This window comes from Triturus cristatus, chromosome 6 (assembly GCF_964204655.1).
Source record: "Triturus cristatus chromosome 6, aTriCri1.1, whole genome shotgun sequence".
Lineage (NCBI taxonomy): Eukaryota > Metazoa > Chordata > Amphibia > Caudata > Salamandridae > Triturus > Triturus cristatus.
The window spans coordinates 946,653,589-946,676,075 of NC_140589.1; the positions used below are offsets into that span (position 1 = coordinate 946,653,589).

The 22,487-nt window shown below is 46.1% G+C and overlaps 1 protein-coding gene across 7 annotated transcripts in view; it reads left to right on the forward strand.

Moving 5' to 3' along the window:
- The window catches only part of SASH1 (SAM and SH3 domain containing 1), a 546,848-nt gene that overhangs the window by 199,074 nt on the left and 325,287 nt on the right, over positions 1-22,487 (forward strand). For 2 of the 7 annotated variants that reach the window (XM_085611629.1, XM_085611630.1), the window contains exon 1: positions 19,945-20,645. The exons of 3 other annotated variants lie outside the window; for them this stretch is intronic. In XM_085611629.1, coding sequence (XP_085467755.1) covers positions 20,547-20,645 — 99 coding nt within the window. In that variant the 5' untranslated portion in view covers positions 19,945-20,546. Of the gene's footprint in view, positions 1-19,944; positions 20,646-22,487 lie in introns of those variants that run through there. 2 more of the 7 variants (XM_085611632.1, XM_085611633.1) reach the window with 1 other exon arrangement.

Below are 22,487 nucleotides of genomic sequence, written 5' to 3' on the forward strand. Positions count from 1 at the left end.
CCTCCTAGAGAACCAGAAACATATGGACATTTTCAAAAAAACGACCTAATTGTGTTTAATTGCGATTACTGTGGTTGTGTGCGCCGTCTTTCCCAGCCACCAAACATATATGCTTTATCACATCACAAAAAAGTAGTAGGAGGTAAAAAATACATAAATTACGTGCACAAATGCTTAAGTACCAGAAAGAATGCTAAAGCAGGTAACGTCTGTTGTTATACACGCTGATAGAGTGCACTAACACCACCATCACTGATCACCAGAAACCGGCACGTCATAAAGATGATCTCTGCCTGGCAGGCCACTTTTTTATGTGACCTTTCATCAAGTTATCTGCTTGTATGTCAGTTATCTGCCTATGTGGGTTGTTATCAGTTTTCAGGTCAGTTGTCTGCCTTCAACCGCCCTCGATTGACATGCAGATGACTTACAAACAGCATACCAGGGCCAGCACGCTACCTCGGCAAGCTGACATTCGGGATAGGGAGAGCTCATTTCAGGCGTTTGATGTCGGTTTTCCTGAAAGATAAACTCCAGAAGGGGGCGTGGTGTTGCCAAAGGCTCTTTGATGACCCCATGCCGTAGTCACGCCTAATTGGCACCTCTCAACCAGAAACTCTTTAGCAGCACGCGGCGCCTGACACATTCCCCCAAAACACTTCAATCAGCGCATGATGAGTTCCAGATTGGTGCATGGTTTTTAGCATTCTTCAGCAATTAAAGGCGGCAGAACTTCCGCTTCCGGGGGTTATCTGAAGTACGGTGTATATATTCTATCCGGACAGTTTCATGTGTGGTTATGTTATCGCATGAGGTAGTCCAGACTATAGGATGCAGAGGAGTTACTGTTATGCGTGTTGATAGTGCTGTGCTGCACCTTTTCAGCTTGAATTAGAGAAGCTTTGTCAGCTCCATGACACATCTGTACTTCCTATGTCTACATAGGATAAACCAGCACCCATTCTGTACTCTTATTACCTGAATTGCGCCTCCTTTTCCTATATTTTATAATCTTGAATGCATCAGTAACTTGTTAATATCTAACTTTCACCACGAGAACCTATAAGTAGTTTGACCTACTTCCATGCTACTCTCATTCCTTATGTAATTTACTTAGCTCTATTGTAAAGCGCTCTGACACCTCTGGGTAAAATAGCGCTATATAAAAATGCATAAATAAGATACACCGCTCACATTGCCGTCTAATGGTGGATGGGGGATGTTTACAGGGCGATGAAGTTGGTGGATGAGAGTTGTGGAAAGTCTACCACTGACCTAATCCGCCTCCTCCCTTCTGCTTGTGATGTTAGTGGGAAGTAGGGGTAGGCAGGGGCTTCTGTGTCCACTGATCACGTCCGCTCCCCCCTCACCTGAATCACCTACTCAGATGCTAAATTAGAGGTTAGACATCAAGCATGTGTGGAGGGAAGAGGATGTGAAGGTGAGGTATGGAAGGCTGAATAGGCAAGCAGAGGGAGATTAAGGGGATGGAACATTTGTGCAGCACCTAGAAAGAAAGAGTATGTGTCTGGACGACTTGGAGGTAAAATAAATAAATAATAAAAGCACTTTTCGAGACAAGCCCATTGCTCCCCTCTGAAACTAGGCGCACTGGGCCTGGTCCAAGCTCGCCCAAGCCTAAAGCCGGTCCTGATAGGATGGACACACCCTTTTCCAGGGATTATTCGAGGTGCAGAATGTATAGCACCAGGACTCGGAGCCGGGCAGGCCATGGCATTTTCCTGGTTGGTCACTGTTATGGGGGCTGCTATGAGAGCAGCATGGGCCGAGATTACCCAACCTTGCCTTCATGCTCCCATTCTGGTTGCAGCCTCCAGCTGTGTAGACGAGTTTGAGCATTTGTGCTAGGTGAGATCTTCATTTCCTGTCCTACCATGCTCGGTCAGCTTCATCATGTCTACTGCCTACCATGCTTTGCAGCATTAGACACCGTTTAGCAGGTGCATGGGAGAGCTGCTGTCCTGCCACAAATTGGATAGGAAAGTGGGGTTAAAAGTGGAACACCAGGTGTGTAATACTGATAACAAACAGGGTCAACACAGTTTACGTACAGACAGTGTACTGTGTGGTCGGCTTGTTGCCCAGGCTGGAATGGGAGCTAAAAACAGAATAGGAATACTCTCTCTCTCTCGCTCTCTCGCTCTTGCTCGCTCTCTCTCTGTCATCTCTCTCTCACCTCTCTCATCTGTGCCAGCTACCATAAACTCTGAGAGCTGGAGACCTGGCAGTGGCCATTGACCTTCAAAAATCACCCTCCATTTTTTTTTACTGAGCTTTATATAGCTCAAACTTGACCCGAAGGTACCAGGTATCAGAGTGCGTTACATGGGGACACATTCATTTTTGTTAGGTACGGGGAGATTAAGTGAATTGCCCAGAATCACAGGATTTTGCGCGTCCATGCCAAGACTCGTATCCAGGTCCCCAGATTTGAGGATGACCGCCATATCCGTTGGGCCAACTCCTCTCATCACCATTGGCTCAGACCCACCAACCTCTCTACTGGGGAAATGCCGAACTGAATTAATGGCAAGTCCTGCCCTGCTTGTTGCCGATTCTCTTCTTGCTTTAGAGCGGAGGTCTTCAAACTGGGGGTGAGCTGGTTTGAGGGGGTCTGAATTGATCTGAAGAGGGGTTCTAGGCTCTGGCCAATAGAAGCATTTACTATGCCCCTAGGGATCACAGACATTCATCATGGTTGAAACAGTGCTGTTTTACTGAAAGAAATCCGTAGCAGTCAGCCTCTCTGTAATGGGCCTTCAGTAATGTATATTTTTTCACTAATTGTCTAGCTGGAAGTAGTTGCCAGAGTGAGCGGTGCAAGGGATGTGGAGGGATCCAAATAACCCTCAAAGCCCCCATTTCTGATAAAAGGTCACACGTGGGATACTGATACACTTTTAGGGAGTCCAGGATCTCACTGGCGTCTGGCAATCCCAGCAAGCCTGCGGACGCAACATATGATGAAGTAAGCCTCTGAGCATCCAGACTATACCACCACAACAGAAGTTCCTAAAAAGAATCTGGAATTTGGAAAAGTACACTTTTAATTCTTTATCCTTGACTTTGGGGAAAACTTAAACTCAAAACTAGCCACTTTAGTATTGTTATACACAAGTTTGAGATTATGAGATTATTACTATTATCTACACGCCAGATTCTTTAAACTGCCCTTGCGAATGTATGCTTTTTCTTTTACAGTTGCTCATGTCCTAAAGTTGATCTTTTTCCACATTGCCCTTAATTTTTTATTAACATTACTTCCTTGTATGTGCATGCCAGATTCTTCCTCTATGCCACCATATGCCCGTCCACTCTACACCTCTCCATTCAATGCCACTTCATTCCACTGTACACTGCTTTACGCCACTCTTCTCTACGCCACTCTACTCCACATCAATCTATGAGACTCCACTCTATGCCAATCCACTACACTCTACTCTATGCCACACCACTTTGCTCCACTCTGCTGTATGCCACTGTACGCTACTCCACTCTATACCATGCCACACTACTATATCTTACTCTGTCACTCTGCTTTACGCCACTACACAGAAATTCATGTCACTCTACTGTAATGCGTTCTTCTCCTCCCCACTCTACCCCTCTACGCCACTCTACTCCATGCCACTCCACTCTACCCCATGCCTCTCCATATCATGCCACTTTATGCCACTGCAAGTCACTCCACTCAATGTACTCTAATCAACTCCACTCTCTGCTATTCTAAGCCACTCTCCTGTATGCCACATCACTAACTTTTAGCCATATTGAACAGCTGCCATGCTGCTGTACAATATGGCCAAAAGTCATTGGCACAGCCAGCACCTCTTGCATAGGCGAGATTTATTGGCTTTGCCAATACTTTTTTTTTTTTACAAAGGATACAGAGGTTGTGCCAATTAGAGTATGCAACGAGTTTATTATAACAGTCTAACACACAGGAGTACTGCCTGGGAATTAATAATTAATATCAGAGGTTCCTAAATATATATTATTCATGCTTAATTAATCGTCTTCTTTTAGTTCTTCGCTCTTTCTTTTTTGTCATGGGTCTAATTATCATTACGTGTGTTTCATATGTTTATAAAGCGACACTTTTTTAATTATCAATTTAAGGTTCATTTGAAAACTCTAAATGAAAAATTAGAATAACATAAGGGTACCAAATAGGCAACATATTTAGATTTTCTTCCACTAATCCTTAACAGTCCTATGTTTCACATTTTTTTTACGTCTGGCACTTTATTCTAAGAGCTGTAAAAGTTTCTACAGAAAACGTGGCCCTTTTTTTTTTCTCTTAAAAGCGGCTCATGACGCAAATTGCGGTGCCTCGCAGCACCGCGGCGGCCATATCAGTGAGGCCCTTCCCTCACCCTGTCAGTCAGGGAGTATTAAGGGTCCTGGATTGATGGACGACAAGGGCCAGACAACGGGGACCGGCCATCTGATGCCGCCTGCAGGTCATCCCTTAATGAACGCCCCTGCTCCAGTTCTGTAAGCTGTGACCGCACCCGTCACAAGAAGCCAGGCCACGCGAGGGCTTCACCCCCTCCAGACACTCAATCCTGAAAATAGTCCATAATATTCCGCAGTGCAAGCTCTTAGAACAAGCAGGGGTTTGTTCTCCTGAAATACCCTCTGCGATGGCACAACGCGCTGCTCCCCTGACAGGTGCTCTTGGCTCCTTGACTGACATGCGCAGCACAGGTGGGCGCTTGGTTCGCAGAGCGCCACATCACCAGAGCCCATGAAGGGCACGCGCCTTCCCAAAGCCTGGAGAACACAAGATGGTGGGTGTCCGAGGGATTGATTACTGCTTCTCTATTTTTTGTCATCTTTGCCAGACTTTCATTCCACCTGCTTCAGAAGTGTGAAAGGGGGGTTGTTGCAGAGTCTGTTAATAGCATGGGTCTACCATATGCATAGGGTACCTACAGACCAACCTCTTCACAAACCTGTATGGCACTTGACCACCTACCTTCGCCTGGTTGCTGCTTTATTCCATCCCAGCAGCAGAGAGGATTGCCAATTATGTTGCCTGACATTATGTAATTTGGAGGATGTTGGCCGGATGTAAGAAGCGTTGTTTGCACCTCAGAATTTCTGATTTACATAATCAGGACTGATCGACCACAAAAAGACTTTTTGATGTGTCACAAACACAGATTGCCTTTCGGTAACGCGTTACCGAATTGCAATTTCTGTTTGCGACGACATACCGAATTGGTATTTGGAAGGGGTGGGTTTGAGGCAACCTTCTCAAATACCGATTGGGAATGGGTTGTATTGATGTTTTACAACCACAATCCAGTCGCAAAACATTACTGCTTTACAGACTACACAAGTGTCATGGAAAGCCATTCGGAAACAGGAAGGGGTCCCCAGGGGAGCCCTTCCCCTTTGAGAAAGTTGAATAATAATGATTTTTACAGGTAGGCAGTCATTCCAGGGATCACTGCCTGCCCTACACTTAAAAAGTGTAGTTCAAATTTTCATTTTTTAAAATGCATCCAGCTCTCCTTCAAAGAAAAAGGATTACATTTTTTTTTTAAAGCAATTACAGACATGATGGTTTGCTGACTTCAGGAGGCCGCCATCCCTGTGATGGCTGTGATTCATGGTGGGTCACAATTTTTTTTATACTTTTTTATTCCACAATAGGTTATCATAAACAATGACTGTTCATCATACATACAGATGTATAATTATCCAATATACTATCACTTTCCCGTTGCCATCTGACCCCCACAAGTCCCCAAATATACAATGAGGTGCCTGGGCATTACATTAACGGTCCAGTCCATGGTAGTCCCACCATTTCCTTCATATCTTGTTATATTTCTGCAGGCAACCTCTCCCCTCATATGTCATTTCCTCCAGTTTGCCACACCTGTCCTTGCCTCACGTCCAGGCTTCCAAAGCCGGCGCTGCGGAGGATGTCCAGTGGTAGGCTATATCATGTTTTGCTGTGATTGTGACCAGACCAACCAAAGATCTATTCCCCTCAGGTCCCCCAACATCCTCCAGAATTCCCAACATTGTAATGCGTGGATTTGATTTGATGCGGGCCCCCACCACTGACACAGAGAGTGGTATCCCAGTAGGTGTGAATCACTGGGCATTTCCAAACCAAATGAAAGATGTCACCTTTAAGGTCATGACATCTGGGGCAGGTGAGGGAGTTATGAATACCAGCCTTCCTTAAGTGATAGGGAGATAAATAGGATTGGTGAAGATATCGCCATTGTATGAGACAAAGTCTAGAGGATATCATCTGGATCCGAGGGGACATACATGTATCACTCCAGTAGACTCCCCAACACAGCTTTCCCATTTAGCCCTCAGATTGCCTAGCGTTGTAGGGGAGTGAATGACCAATGATTTGTGGATTTGCGATATCCCTCCCATTCCTAGATGTCCCATAAGTATCCTGCATTTAAGAGGGCTGCATTTAGGGATGTTCTTTCATTCTGCTTGGTAGGGGGAGAGGGCATGATGAAGCTGGAGGTATCGAAAGAAATGGGAAGCTGGCATCTAAGATCTTGGGCGGATTGCATATGATCCTTGTCCCAGACATCACTTAATCTTCAGATTCCTACAGAGTCCCATCCTTGGAAGCTCTTCAGGGACGATACCTGGGTTAACTACCTACCCTCGCATAGTGGAGTTTCTAATGTAAATTTGCTATCTCACTCTGTCCAACAAATCACGTCTGTCCACAGTCGAAGATCTACTTGGATTTCCTCAGGTAGAGAGGAAGGGATAGGGTTCCATACATAAAGCCCAAGACCGTCTCTAGGCCCAGCAGGGCCAGTTCGCCTCTTTGGGCTGGGTCATACCATCTTCCATGTAGCAAGTCATTGATGGGAAGACGTTGTGCAGTAGTACAGTTGCACGCCCGTCATTGCCAACCCCCTTTGTACGTCACACAAGTACATTTCCCCCAAACCACTCTGGGAATCCTACCTGCCCAGATAAATTTGCTTCCCATGACCTGCATTGCATCCAAACACGTACGTGGAATATGAAATGGATAATGTTGTAAGACTTATAGTCGTCTGGGGAGAATCATCATTTTAAACAGGGTGATGCGGCCCATGATGGTAAGAGGGAGATTATTCCAGCCCACCAGATCCTCCCATGACCTGCGTGTGACAGGACAGAGTTTTAAACTCCACTTGAAGTCTGGCTCCCAGGAGATATACACCCCAAAATATAAGCAGCTGACCCGCCATATTGGGATCTAGGACTGCCAGATCTTGTCTCAGCGATCACCTCTTAATGGGACCAATATGGACATATCTCAATTAACCCATAATCCAGAGGCCTCCACGAACAACCCCAGTATCTGGAGGAGTCTGGGCTCAGTTTCAGCCGGACAAGACATAAACAGGAAAACACTGTCAGCATAGAGAGCTACACAGTCCTCCATAGCAAGACCCCAGTCAAAGCCCCATACCTCGGCATCACACCTGATTCAGGCAACTAAGGGCTCAATGGCCAGCAGGAATAATAATGGGAAGAGGGGATAGCCTTGTCTGGTGCCCCTCCGTATAGAGAATCCGCGGGAGAGAATGCCGTTAACCCATACCCAAGCCTAAGGTCCGGCATATAGGACCTTCACACATGCACAAAATTGAGCCCCAAAACCCAATTTTACCACGATTTCCTCAATGTAGGTTCAGTCGACCATATGGAAGGCATTTTTGAAGTCAATTACTAGGAGGGTAGCCAGACATCCTGGAGCTTTTATGCAAGATATGGGCCACCTGGACTCTGGATACAATGCCTAGTGCCATGGTGTGGGATAAATCCACACTGGTCTGGGTGAACTAGGTAGGAATATCCATGAATAAGCGATTGGCCAGTAGTTTGGCGTACAGCTTAACCTCGCTGTTTATTAGGGAGATGGGTCGAAATGAGGCACATGCCACTGGTGAGCTGCCCGGTTTGGGCAGGGTTACAATTGTGGTGTGATGTATATTGGTGAGGAAGCGGCCTTTGGCAATGGCCTACGAATACAGTTGAACAGAAGCGGAATAATGGTAGGGCAAAGCTTACGATATAGCTCGACTGGAAAGCTGTTTGGGCCTGACGTTTTGCCAGAGTTCAAGTCCGATAGGACTTTTCCGATGTCCACTGGTGAGACGTCCTGATCAAGGGCAGCCAAGTGTGAGCCCGTCAAGTGGAGCAGGGAATGTTCGACACTAAAGGGGATATCGACCTGCATTCTGGTCTGTTCTCCCGGGCATAGAGAGTCTCTTAATACCGGGCAAATGAAGCCGCGATCCCCAGGGAATACTCAATCCACCCCCGATCCGTTCGGCAGCCGGGATATGACCCTGGATTCGAAATTGGCGTCTGGCGAGCCAGTGCAGTAGTTTGCTGGACTTATCTCCCAACTCATATACCCTTTGCTGGGATGCCATCCAGCATTGGCGAGCAGTATCTAAACAAAGTTGGCAAAGGGAGGCTTTGTCCAGCTCTAGTTGGCATTGTTCCAGGGTGGACAGGGAATTCGGACCCCTACGCTCTCTGCCAAGATAGGCTTAAAATTCCATTTGCTGGTGAGCCACAAACTATTCTTCTTGAAGAATCCAGGCATTAACTCGTCATATTGGACGTATATCAGTGTAGGTACGGTCAAAATGAAGGAGGACTTGAGCGTGATCTCACCTTCACTGGGGTAAAACATTTGTCCCGGGGTAGTGTAGAATATCTTCTGCAGGACGGAACAAATAATCAATGCGGGACCTGGAACCATGGTCTGCGGAAACATGAGTGTATTCCAAGGCATCTGGATGCCAAACCCCCAATGTGCATTCAAGTATTATATAACGTCCTAAGGGACTATGTGTGACTTTGGTGATGGCCAGCAGTAAGGACTTATGGTGGAGAATAGCCACCCGGTGATCCCCCATCATGCATTGCATGGTTTATTCTATCATATCCCCCTACGGGCCAGGAAGTGGCAGTTCTGTTCCCGTATGTGGGTTTCCTGTAAAAGGACTATCATCAGAATGTGGTGTTGTAAAAAGAGGAATATCGCCCCCCCTTTAATGTGCTCAAGGACTGTAGACATTACATGTCATTATTGTCAGGGACAATAATGACATGGAATGTCGCGCCTGTTGACTGTTGGCTCCTTTCTCCCTCTGAGTTCCTGGTTAAATCCGGTTCCTGTCCTCCCACTCATGGGCGATGTGACCGCTTCCGTTGTGCACCTGCCACATGACCCGCCAGGGCTACGGTCTGACATAGTGGAGGCCTCAGATGATCCCCATATTACTGGCGGATTAGTTGTGAGTGGACAAAGAAGATGGTTTTTTCCTGATGAATGAGCCGCAGGATAAAGGAGCATGTAGGGTACAAACATGGCACGCAGTTTAAGTTTGACTTGGTCAAAAGATTTACACAGCATTTTTTCCCAGTGGGTATAGTCAGGGAAGACTAGAACATGCCCGTATTGTAATAAAACATCCTTTTTGATTCAGGCGCACTGTAGACTCGCATTCTTTTACTTTATAGTGTAGGAATTGTACTATCATCGGTCTGAGTGGTGCTCCAAGGGGGTTTCTGGGCCAGTGAGTGGTGCGCTCTCTCGATGATGAAGAAAGAAGAGAGATGTTTGGGGTCGAACCAGGATCTAATCCATTGGTCAAGGAATCCGTCAGAAGTCTGGCCCTCCGAGCCTTGGGAAAGCCGATGAAGCTAAGGTTATTTTCAGAGGGCCCTGTTTTCGGCATCCTCAGCCCAGTCCTGGAGGGATTTAGTGTCTGTGGATAGCCAAGAGAGTTCCAAGAAGAGAAGCTTCAAAGTACCCTCTAGGATTGAGATCGTCTCTTCAACCTCTGAGAGTTTGGTGAAGGTCTTGGTGTAGTAGGTTCACGTCAATCTTCACTTCACCTATTTTCATTTCCAGAAGGGTCTTGGAGTCATGGATGGCTTGTAGGGTAAGAGAGGCGTTATTGCTTGTGTTAGACTCTCGGTTCCGGGGCTGCATCCGAACCCCCTTTGGTCCCCCTATTGGTGCTGTATATTGGTCCAATTTAGCTTGACCCACAGCGCTTTTGTTTCTGCCCATATTGAGATCGTCAAGGCAGGCCACAGGGTTCTGGGGAGTAATTGGGTGCATGAAACACATATTTGTGGTTTGTTTCCAAGACAATAATTTTAAAAAGTATGTGTGTTGTAATGTGCATGTTAATTACTACAGGCATGTTCTTTCAGTGACCTTTTTAGAAATGTTTGGTGCTTTTGTTACAAGTAAAAATTATGTTTCTCAGGATATTGCTTTCTGATGGCAAAAAGCTTCATTAATAAACAAGACCTTGGACAGAAGAAATGAGTCGAGCTTAAGCAGATACCAGATGTTGTTTTCACAACTAAACAAGCCGGCTTTTCAGAGCTGTCCGCAAGCGCCATGAGACTTTCGAGTGATTTGTGCGCTGAATAAATGTCCCTGATTTGATTTATATTGCACAGCAGTTTGTGCTGCTGTGCAACGTCTAAAAAAAATTTGACAAAGCCAATAGATCTCCTCTAGGCAAAACCTACTAGCTTTGCCAATACTTGTTTTAGAAATAGGTTGACAGCACCGTTGTCTGCAAAGACATATTGTGGGTTTTGAGTGCACCCCCTGGAGAACTATTAATCTGCCTCCTGTGGAGTGCTTGCATTGTAATGCATGATGGACTTATTTTATATCTTGAAAGTGCACTGAATCATCACACATTACAGTCTTTATCTCATAGATGCCTTGTGTATAATATTTTTTTCACCACTGGAGGCTGTTTTAAATAAAGGTATGCCAGAACTATTGGATTTTCCAGTGGTTATTTTTATTGTGCCACTGACAGCTCTGAGAGCAAGCCTGGCCTTGCAGTCATTTTCTTGTCAAGGAACCCTGCTTACTAATGAAACTTCAATAGTGCTTTTGTTTTTCATTGTAAATCCACATCTCCTGATAGATTTTCCTATGTGGCATTGTTTTCGTAATACCGTCTTCATGCATGGCTTGTCTTAATGCCTTTGCATAGCCGCCGGTGAAGCAGATTGCTCAAGATTTGTTTTTACCTGTCCGAATATTTGGAAGATCACTGGGACAATGATTTCTTTGAAATCAGTATCCGAGGCAAGGCCTGCTGCTTTTCTTTCGGAGACAATGAAAGTGCCCTATAGAGCCACACCTTTACTAGGGGTCTGGAACAGTGCTGGTAACCTGAACGGATACTCTTACTAGTTCTGAAAAATATGATTGTGCATTTGATGAGGTTTGCATAATTACAGCTCTTGCACCCCCTCCCTGCATTGCGGGGGGGAACCGAGCTCCAGTGGGCCCCCTCTGGCACTGTGCATGGGCAGGCCTGAGAGCTCCTGACTGGGTCCAGAGCATGGGGGCCCCCCTCCATGCACTTTGCAGGGGGGCCTGCAAGATTTGTTATGCCACTGTGATGAGGCCTAAAAGTTTCATTGCATGGCAAGGTGCTTACTGGAAACAACAAGGTCAACCCATTGGTAATTTTTACCCTCAGTCACTAGGCCCTTGGTGACCCAACGATTGACAAGCAGGGCCGGACGGAGAACGCAAACTGGTCCTGGCAATTAAGTCTGACTGACCGTGGGGGTGGGGGTTGTGGGCCTGGTGGGAAACACTGCTGCTGCCTTTGGTACAGGGGGCCGATAATGCAGCAATGCTGCAAAACCGCCCCACTGTACCAAAAACGGCCTCTACCACTCCGGCCCACTGGGAATACACCAGGTGCCCACTACAGCCAATCCGGACAACTCACACCAGTACTTATGCCACTAACTTATTCAGCATCAATAAAAGTTTGTATATCTACGCACCAGAAGGTGCTTTTTTCAAGGAAAGGGTGAAAAAGCAGTCCCCCCATTTACAGTAGGTCATTCATTTTGCTGTTAAGTCTTTTCCCACTGTTGGTTTGCACAAGTTTGTCTGAGACCATCTCTGTTACTCCTGGCTATCGAAAGCACATAGGATCCATTTTGAATCTAGCATATCTATGCCATCTTTAACATGGACATATACATGCGTCAAAGGTGACCTGTAATGCTAAACTAGAGCTTTCACTGTGGTGGAGACAGCTTTGACTAAAGGGTTGGTCTTGAAACAAGGTGGTGTGCAGTTCCTTGAACTTAGTAGTGGTTTGTGAGGAATATTAAGGTACTTGCTTTCCACTATCAAGATTTTTTAGCTGAATTGTAGTAGGATGGCATATAGGCAAATCGTGTTTTACGCTAAAACAGAGCTTTTTAAACTGAGGGGGGGGCTACCTGGTGTAGCCCGAATTAGTTGCAGGAGAGACCCAGGCACTGGCCAAAAGGAGCATCTGGCTGTATTCACAGGGTTTTGTTTTTAGTGAACAAAACAGAGTGTCATTGAGTCTCTCTGTAGTGAGGCACCATAGCATATTTTGTCACTCATGTCCTGGTTTTAAGTAGCTGTCAAAGAGACTGTGGTGGGTGGTCCAAATAACTATCAAACTCATTACCCTCCATTTCTGATAAAGGTTCACTTTCTGGATTCTTTTGCATTTTGTTATGCTATGCAGATTTGCAGAGCACACTACTACCCAGGAGAGTATCCCGGCGCTGAGAAGGTGAGTCTAGCCAATCGTAGGGCCTAGTGGTACTGCTCGAAAAAACAGGTCTTCAGCTTCTTACTGAATTCAAGATCGGAAAATGAGGCTCATATGTGTAGCTGCGGGTCGTCTACGCTTTTTTTGCACGATGTAGGAAAAGGCTTGACTGCCGGATCAGGTTTTGTGTATGCGCTGTTTGTGTGCAAGTAGGAGTCCTGACAAGCGGAGGTGTCTGGAAGATATGTGAAAGAGGATGCAACTGTTGAGGTATGCTGGGCCAGTGTAGTGTAGTGCCTTGAAAGTGTGTGTGAGGATTTTGAATTGTGCTAGTTTGTGTATAGGGAGCCAGTGGCGCTCCTTCAGGTGCGGTGTGATATGAGTGTGGCGTAGGAGGTTAAGAATGATTCTGGCCGCCGAGTTCTGAATGGTCTGCTGCCTTCTGGCGAACTTTTTGTTGATCCTGGCATAGAGGGTGTACCTGTGGTCCAGCTCGCTTATGACAAGAGCTTGTGTAATAGTTTTTCGGGTGCTGATTGGGAGCCATTTGAAAATCTTCCTTATTCAGGCCTTGGTAGCATGAGGTGGGGACTTTTGGGAGACCAGTCTGCTCATGCCATTTTGCCAATTATTAATTTGATCGCATATTTAAAAAGGATGCGTTACCATAACTGCAGTGCGAGAACTATTAAATATGTTTGAAACTACCAATTTTTGTGAATAATGTGCAAAAAGTGCTGTTATTCTGGGGAGCCAGAAGAAATATTTTTTACAAGAGTGCAGCAGTAAAATGTTTAGACCACTGGTCTAGGATCTGTGGGATTGTTCATGTAGTGACAAGGCACACAACCCTTAGCTTTCTAGTTTTTGGACTTCTGTAAGGAATTGTGTCACATGTTTATTCCTGACCGTAAACTTTACTGCAAGGCAAGTGTATTTGGTTAAAGCAAGATGGCTGTTTTTTTCTTTCTTTTTATAGGTAGAATTACTTTCAGCTACTGGCACCAAAAGCAAATAACACAAAGATATTACCTGCAAACTTGGTTGCTAAAATTGAACATGCCTGTGTAAGGCATGGGCAATAAACACCAAGATGTGTGTTAGTGACCTAAGGTAGAACATGAAATGGCTAGACACTCATTAATGGAAATGTGATAATTTGTAGTCTGCTCTTAGTCTTTTTTTGCTTGCATGCAGTTGTAGCTCGTACTAGCTTGTGACGTATGGGTGCTATCCACTACTGTGGAGCAGAAAGTTCAGATCAGGGGTTTCCTCATTCACTATAGTGTTCAATTTGCAAGGCAGTGTAGTAGCAGTAATTGCGAGTCTGGCCTTTTCTCTGTTCTTCAACGCTTACTTTATGTTGGCCCATGAAAGAGTCGGAGAACGCTTACTTTATGTTGGCCCATGAATGAGCCAGAGAACGCTTACTTTATGTTGGCCCATGAATGAGCCAGAGAACGCTTACTTTATGTTGGCCCATGAATGAGCCAGAGAACGCTTACTTTATGTTGGCCCATTAAAGAGTCGGAGAACGCTTACTTTATGTTGGCCCATGAAAGAGTCGGAGAACGCTTACTTTATGTTGGCCCATGAAAGAGCCAGAGAACGCTTACTTTATGTTGGCCCATTAAAGAGTCGGAGAACGCTTACTTTATGTTGGCCCATGAAAGAGCCGGTGAACGCTTACTTTATGTTGGGCCATGAAAGAGTCGGAGAACGCTTACTTTATGTAGGCCAATGAAAGAGCCAGAGAACGCTTACTTTGTGTAGGCCAATGAAAGAGCCAGAGAACGCTTAATTTGTGTAGGTCAATGAAAGAGTCAGAGAATTGGTGGTGAGTTCCATGATTACATTCATTGGTCATTGTTTAGTTGAACAGTTTTCAGGAGCCATATCCGTCAACTAGCTTCTGATGTGCCGCTATGGACGGATAGGATGGGCAGGCCTGTGATAACGTATGAGAGGGAGTGTGTCCTCCTAGGAGCAGGTGTCACAGGGAGGAAGAATTAGGCAAAATCTGGCAACCACTTATTCTTCATAGGGGCTGTCAAGAAAGCCTTCTGAGTGTTATCAAGCATAATTGTTTCATGTCTATGGCATTCCAGTTGTATCTTTGACTGGCAGCACGACACCATTTACTCACGAGGGGCTGGAGGAATGTTTCCTTCCATGTTTAGGGAACCTGTTTATCTTCAGCTTGTGTTACCTGTTGAATCGCAGGGCTTTGTGATGTAAGAGTGTAAGCAGGAATGGTCTTGGTCTGTGAAATTGCAGTAACATAGCTATTTAGAAGACGGTCAACTATTCTGTCCCTCTCTGTCTGGGTAAAAAACACAAATCATTCAAGGAGAAAACAGAAATGAATATGTGGAGACTGGGATGTTAGAGATCAAAATAGAATGGTTGGTTCACAGTTTATCGGCGTTCCTTTTAACCGCAAGTAACGGACTGCAAGTGATGGTAGTCCATTTGGTTTATTTAGGAGGCAACCAACAAGACATGTATGGATCAAGAGCTCTCCTGTCCACCAAGTGCTTCAGTAGTGCAGAAGCACAAAGTAAGGTTTGGAAAAGCTTGTGGAATGAAGTGCATGCGCATTACTTTTTCAGTGCCCTGTGGGCACGAGGGACCTGACCACTGTACTAGCAGTGCCTCTTAAATGAACCTCCTCTCTTCTCATGTCCACTGTTTGGGGATGTGTAATACAGGGAAATGACTCCTATGTTATAATGTAAACTGAATATGGGAATTATATCCTGTGTTTTCACTCCTGTGATGTCCCACCACTAGAACTTATATACGGGCTCCCTGCCCTGTCTTCTTCCAAACTGCTAGGTCTTCAGAGAAGAGAGAAGTATTGTATTGTATTGTTTTGCATTGTAACATATAGTGCTTACCACCCCTATTTGTGGAGTGCGTAGTACTTGCCTACATGGATAACATGCTACAGAGTAGTAGTGTATGTGGCTTGATGGGTGTTGTCTTTTTTTTATCCTGTGTGGGAAGTCTTTCCATGTCGTGCATTAAGACCACCGAGATCATGTTATGAGATGCAGAGCTTAGCAATGTGATGCATAAAGCAATTTGGGAGAGGTGGCCAATTTATGATTTTCAGTAAGCTAGCAGCTCTGCAGGTCTCATTGTGGTATTTCTTGAATTCATAGTTCACTTAGCTGGTTACTCCACAGTGGTGCCCAATCTGAGATATTTTGTTTAAATGTATGGTCCTCAGGAGGCATATGTTGAAAGAAGTCAAAGATCAGAGATCTGCTGGGATGGACGTTGTTACTATCATCTCATATCTGACTGTCGTTTTCAGATGGCAAAAGGCCGTTTTAGCATGTGGCTAGTTGGGACCCGCAATGGTGAGCTAAATTAAAATCCTCCATTGGCCAGCAGCATGTGGCTAGTTGGGACCCGCAATGGTGAACTTAATTAAAATCCTCCATTGGCCAGCAGCATGTGGCTAGTTGGGACCCGCAATGGTGAACTAAATTAAAATCCTCCATTGGCCAGCAGCATGTGGCTAGTTGGGACCCGCAATGGTGAACTAAATTAAAATCCTCCATTGACCAGCAGCATGTGGCTAGTTGAGACACGCAATGGTGAACTAAATTAAAATTCTCCATTGACCAGCAGCATGTGGCTAGTTGAGACACGCAATGGTGAACTAAATTACAATTCTCTATTGACCAGCAGCATATGGCTAGTTGGGACACGCAATGGTGAACTAAATTAAAATCCTCCATTGGCCAGCAGCATGTGGCTAGTTGAGACACGCAATGGTGAACTAAATTACAATTCTCTATTGACCAGCAGCATATGGCTAGTTGGGACACGCAATGGTGAACTAAATTAAAATCCTCCATTGGCCAGCAGCATGTGGCTAGTTGAGACACGCAATGGTGAACTAAATTAAAATCCTCCATTGACCAGCAGCATGTGGCTGGTTGAGACACGCAATGGTGAACTAAATAAAAATTCTCCATTGACCTGCAGCATATGGCTAGTTGGGACACGCAATGGTGAACTAAATTAAAATCCTCTATTGGCCAGCAGCATGTGGCTAGTTGAGACACGCAATGGTGAACTAAATTAAAATCCTCCATTGACCAGCAGCATATGGCTAGTTGGGACACGCAATGGTGATCTAAATTAAAATCCTCCATTGGCCAGCAGCATGTGACCGATCCCTGAGTAAAAGAGTGAATGATAATCTGCTGTCTTTCCCGGTGTCCTCTCACTTTCCGCCGAACCAAGTGAGGTGGAGTGACGGGTGATGATGTAGCATCACCACTCACCATCACTCCTGCCTGCCACAAGTCTGCCCAGTCCAACGGTTGACAGCGGATCCCTAATGGTCAGCACCTGTGTGACAGGGCTGCTGCTGAGAATGGTGGCTGCTCCCCACTATGTCATGGGGAACTGGTGCATGGCATGCTGGGACACTAAGCGAGGGAAAGCTGGGGAGGGCTGAGTGGCAGGACAACATTTATACTTATCACAAGGGGGATGGGGAAGGTGGAGGGAATGGGAATGAAAGACCAGAAGGAACTGAGAGAGGGTGGCAGAATGCACAGTTTTTTATATGTATGGGAATGGTAAGATCAGACATTGGGAGGTATGGGAGGGTTGCAGGACGCCAAAGTATATTTCAGTTGGAAGGGAAGGGAGATATAGAGGAAGGCGAAGGGAGGATAACATAACACCAGGTACATTTCATATACAGAGGAAGTGAGGGCAAAGGGTGGTGAAGATGTTAGCAGGATGCCAGCTATATTTTTAAATATACACTAAGGGTAAGGTGGAAGAAGGGAAAGGGAGCCAGAATACTACTCGGGTATCTTTTAAAAAAATGTCTAGTGAATGACAGAAGACAGACCTGGGAGTGGGAGAAGCGGATTGGCAGGTATGGTTTGTTTTATATTGAGTGGTGGTGGAGAGTTGGGACAGAGACATCACCTGAAGAACACTAGAAGGACACATCTTTGGCATATTTGGCATGAATACCCTATTGCTGCAAGCACTCCGGCCCATTAGATAAGCTTAATATGGGGGATGGGCGAAATGGGGCATTTATAACTAGCCCTGGGCGGTGAACTCTGTTCGTGGAGTTTGACGGGTTTTCGCACTCCGTGGAGCACGCGGCGTTCCGAAAAACTCTGTTCCGCAAAGCGGTGTGCAGTTTTTTCCACGCTCGCCAAGGTTAAGTTGGCGAGTGAGGAAATTCCAATGCTAGGACCACCTTTCAGTGAGATTTCTCAACCTGGGCGGTCACGGATATTCGCAACTGCTCATGTAGAGAAGCTATCCGTTTGTGTTGAGAAAACTGCCGCTTGAGTAGAAAATCTGCTCGAGCGGCAGAAAGAAGCAGCGCCCTCTTGTGCTGGGCATGGTGCCGTTTGCGCTGGAAAGTTGTGGGACAAACACCCGGCCCTTAAACATCAGTGCGAATGGCGCGACCTAACGCACTCTGCCGCTTGCGGAAGTCCGCTTAATGTGTCTGAGTTTTTTGTTCACTTCGCAGAGTTCTGCTAACGCCCAGGCCTATTCATAACCTTATATTGCATGCAGGTAGATCTCAACAGACCGGTTTTGATATCATAGGTTTCCGACTGGCAGGAAAGACAACTCAAACTTTACTGTTATTAAATATGACGTCACTTGGAACCAGGCCGTGAAAAATACCCCAGCTGTTGATACCGTCGCCGGCTTATTTTGCAGGCTAGAAATATTCCAATTGGAACTTGGATTTCAGATTTCAATAAAAGTTCAAATCCATCTCTTTTCGCGTACTATGTGTCCGTCACTCCTTCACCCCTAATCTCCCCCCTCCCTTCCGATTGCGGGACCTCGCCCGGTTACTGCGTCGGTATTTGCCTATGCATGGACCCCTTGCCATGTCTCCCCGCTCTCCCATGCGAGAGCATGTCTGCGAGGCAGCAGCTAGAGGGGAACACAATGGCGACGGGAGGGTGATGGAGCGGATTCTGGGACCCTGGTCACTTCAGGCAACAAGCCTTTCTCCTTGGTGATGCGGATCAGCATTTGTCCCATGCAGTGAGGCGGAGGGGGCGGGGTGAAAAGCCCCTTATGCTGCGGCAAGGGAATTCTCTGCTTTGGAGGGGAATTTTGTTTTTCATTCACCGAAAGCATCCGGACATACAGCCATCAGCTCTCGCATCCATGCAAACATCAAGATTGCAGGGTTTAGGCCTGGCAAGACTGATAAAGGTAAAACCATCTATTTTCGGTTGTTTAGGAATTAAGTATGAATCTATTATGTACAGCGATGGGAGAACCGGATAAATAAAGTACGTTTGTGTTTCCCCAAAACCTTTTTCACATAGACACTTATATTGGCGGTAAGGTGGTCCAGTGACTGACGCACCTGCGGCTTAGATGTGTCTATGATTTGAAACTTTTAAACCAGGCTGGGCCAACTGAAACTTTAATATTTCTAAGGTTATAAAAAGAGTGCCGCTTTTGTGTGACATGGAAATAGACTATTTCCATGTCACACAAAAGCGGCACTATTTCAAATAGTTATGATTTTCGTCCACCGCCGCCCCTCGTCCTGTTGTAAACGTCATCCTATCCTGCGACTAACGATGTCGATAGCAGCCTGAAACGGTAATAATGGCGGAATAAACTGCTATATAAAAATGTTTTAAAGAAATTAACCCTGTGGGCAGGAGCGCAACACCCCCCCCCCCCCCCCCAGCTTACCGGGGACTCACACAGCCGCACCCGAGCACTTCACAGGTCTTTAAAAGACCATTTGCATGTTAATGAGGCCTTGCTGTTGTTTCACCCCTTCTAAGAGCCCCCGCAGCCCCACTCTGCCTATTGCTTAAAGATTCAGCCCCCCGAAATGTTTTCTTACCCCCGAAATTTGGATCTAGTTGCGCCTCTGCCTGTGGGGCCATGATAACTTTAGATAATATCATATCAGGTTGGAGTAACTCATTCTGGCCTTTACTATTTATTTATTTTACTTTTGGGTTCCGCACTTGTATTCGTGCATTGTGAATAAAACGACCAAAACGAGAAAGATGCAAAATGCAATCAAAATAGCATGAGAGGGTGAACGAACAACCAGCACCTGACATGGGCAACTATTACATGTCCTCAGGAGATCCCTTTCATCCTGTTCTCTCAGCTCGGTTTCTGCAGTAGACAGTTCTCTACGATTGAAAGCATGTGTCAGCCGGTGTCCCCCCTTCCAGCAGGCATGTCACCCCCCTAGTCTGCAGCGCATTTCCACGCGCAGAGCCTGACTGACATCACAGCACCTTTTGTTGCTGAAAGCCTTAGCTGGTGGACAGACAGTGAGAGCAGTCATGTGAAGTCGGGAGAGTCCATTCAGGAGAAAGGGGAGTCTAGAAGTGATCCTCCGTGCTTCCTGCTACCTCTTAGCTTTCATCTCGCCAGCACTCCTTGTGCAAAACTGACTGTTGTGAAATCTATATTTAGTCGTGGGTGTTGCGTTCTGCAAAGCCTTCCAGGAGAATGAGTCATGTGTGCAACATTAATGACTCCCCTGGTGCGTCCCTCTGTGGTGCAGTCCAGGCTTCAGCTGGAGTGTGCCTGTAGCAGGCTCGTCTAGCTATGAAAAGTTTTCGAAGGAATGTCATCAACTCCAGCGTCCAGCGCTCGGCAGCCGGCAGGAACCTGGAGACCCCGGGGGCATTCGCGATGAGGGGACGGGACCCGGCCTGCCCAATACCCACCGTCCCAAGGGACAATTCAGAGGCTCCCCTTTGAGGTGGATTAATCAGAGATTCAAGAGCATGGTGAAGCTGCCCCGGGACCGCGGAGAAGTATTTACAAAAACGCAGCCCCCCAAGGTACTGCCCGGGGCAAAGGGTTGTTGACCCAGCCGGGCCGACGCACTGCTGAGGCGGGGGAGCAGCCATGGAGGAGGAGGACCAAGCGGCCTGTCCAGAGCCCCAGGAGGAGACGGACGTGTCCGATGGCATTTCCAGGCTCTGGACCGATGTGATGGGGATGCTGGTGAGTTTTTGTGTGCAGCCGGTGAGAGGGTTGGGGGAGGGGAGTGCGCTTGGGGGCTAGGGGACAAATAACTGACGACCCAGCAGACCTGAATCATACCTGTTTGGACCCGAGAACTTTCATTACATCGGTAATGCATTCGTGATCCCAAGATGTCCCCTTGCAGGCGTGAAGAGATCATCCAGTCATATTTGTGGAGGTGCATACTGGGAAATGTAGTCCTGCTTATGCAGTGAAGAAAGTAAATCTATAAGTACCGGGAGGTGTCAAAAAGGACAGAGAGCCCTCCCTGCACACTCCTGACATGATGCAACATCTTACTGTTCTTTATTGCTTTGTTGGCTTTTACTTCTGTAGCGCTTCATACCTTGTCATAGGTGTCTATGTGATTTACGGTGGCACAGTAGTTGCCACCCATAAAAACTGGTACTAATTTTTCCGACCTCGGAAGGATGAATGGATGCGCGAGCCTTGATCAGACTGGAACTCTATTTTCAGGCTACTAATTGACCAGGCTGCTCTCATGCTCACTTCAAACAGCTGAGACGGTTTTGTTTGTATTTACTTCAACACATATAGCATTTTACACAGTGATCTGTACATACGTCACAGAAGTTATTTACCAGAGCAACCTGACCTGCGATTGCGGCACAATAAGTGTGACAGGGAGCTCAAAACATACCATCACTTGCCAAAACAAAAGCGTTCCACACCAAAAGGCATGCATTCACTGAACATGACAAAATGCACTGAACTGTGTTTTCAAATCAATGTCGTCCTATGAAATGTGACGGAAATATTCTGAGGCACTTTGAAGGCAACGATTCGTCATTGTTTTACTTTTAACATGTTTTTGTACATTTGTTTAGTTCCTCGAAATGTGTTTCGCGGGTTTGTTTTGTTTTGGACTGGTCTTAGTTGTCGTGCATGACTTTGTTGGCCGAGTCTGGGTTCCCCTTAGAGCGAGGGAGAAAGTGTATGACCCAGAAATACTTATCCTGCCAGACTTCTTAAGTGCTGCTAGTGCGCGCGCCTCGGCTGTGCACCCAGTTGTAGTGCAAACACTTGCTGATGATGACGTTATCTCTGCTGCCTGAAGGCACCCGGGAGATTACATACATACATAGAATTCCTCTTTGTGGAGCGAAAATCTGATTCTTTTAAGGTGCCAAATGCAAACTTTTCATTGTATCCGCAGAGAGCTCTGAGCTTTTCCATTTGTTTGCATGAACAGCTGATGCAGTTATGTTTTTTCTATTCTGGAACTTGCAGCCCTGAGCTAAACACGGGGCCAACAGGACTGCAAATCCCAGAATGCAAAGTAAAAAACTTGTGTGAGGAGTTTGACATGCACGGACTTTTTGAAGTTTTGAGAACTCGGTGGGTAGCATCAGATTTTACCAGTGTCGTCGTCTTTAGTGAATCATGTTACCTTGGCGCACTGAGATCATCTATATCATATCTTTAATGTGTCTTTAAAATTTTCTTCAGGGAAATTGGCTAAGCTTGTTTTTCAGCTCCAGGTACATTTCCCAGGCCTGGCTGCTGAAACATGTCCATGGAACGAGTTTAGATGCAGGGTTCAAGTTTCCACGTGTACTCGAACTGCATTTGGGATTCACAGTTTAGCTTTTCCTGGCACACATTGTAAAACTGACAGTGCACACGCGCACCCCTGAAGGTTTTGTGGACAGTTTTAGGGAGCACGTATTGTTAATTGATTTCAACAGCATACGCAATGATTTCCACAGGGGTGTAACTACCATATTGTTAGCAGGTGCAGTGGCACCGGGGCCCACTGAACCCGCGTTATTGCTGAATTTCAGATTGTAAACAGTGGGC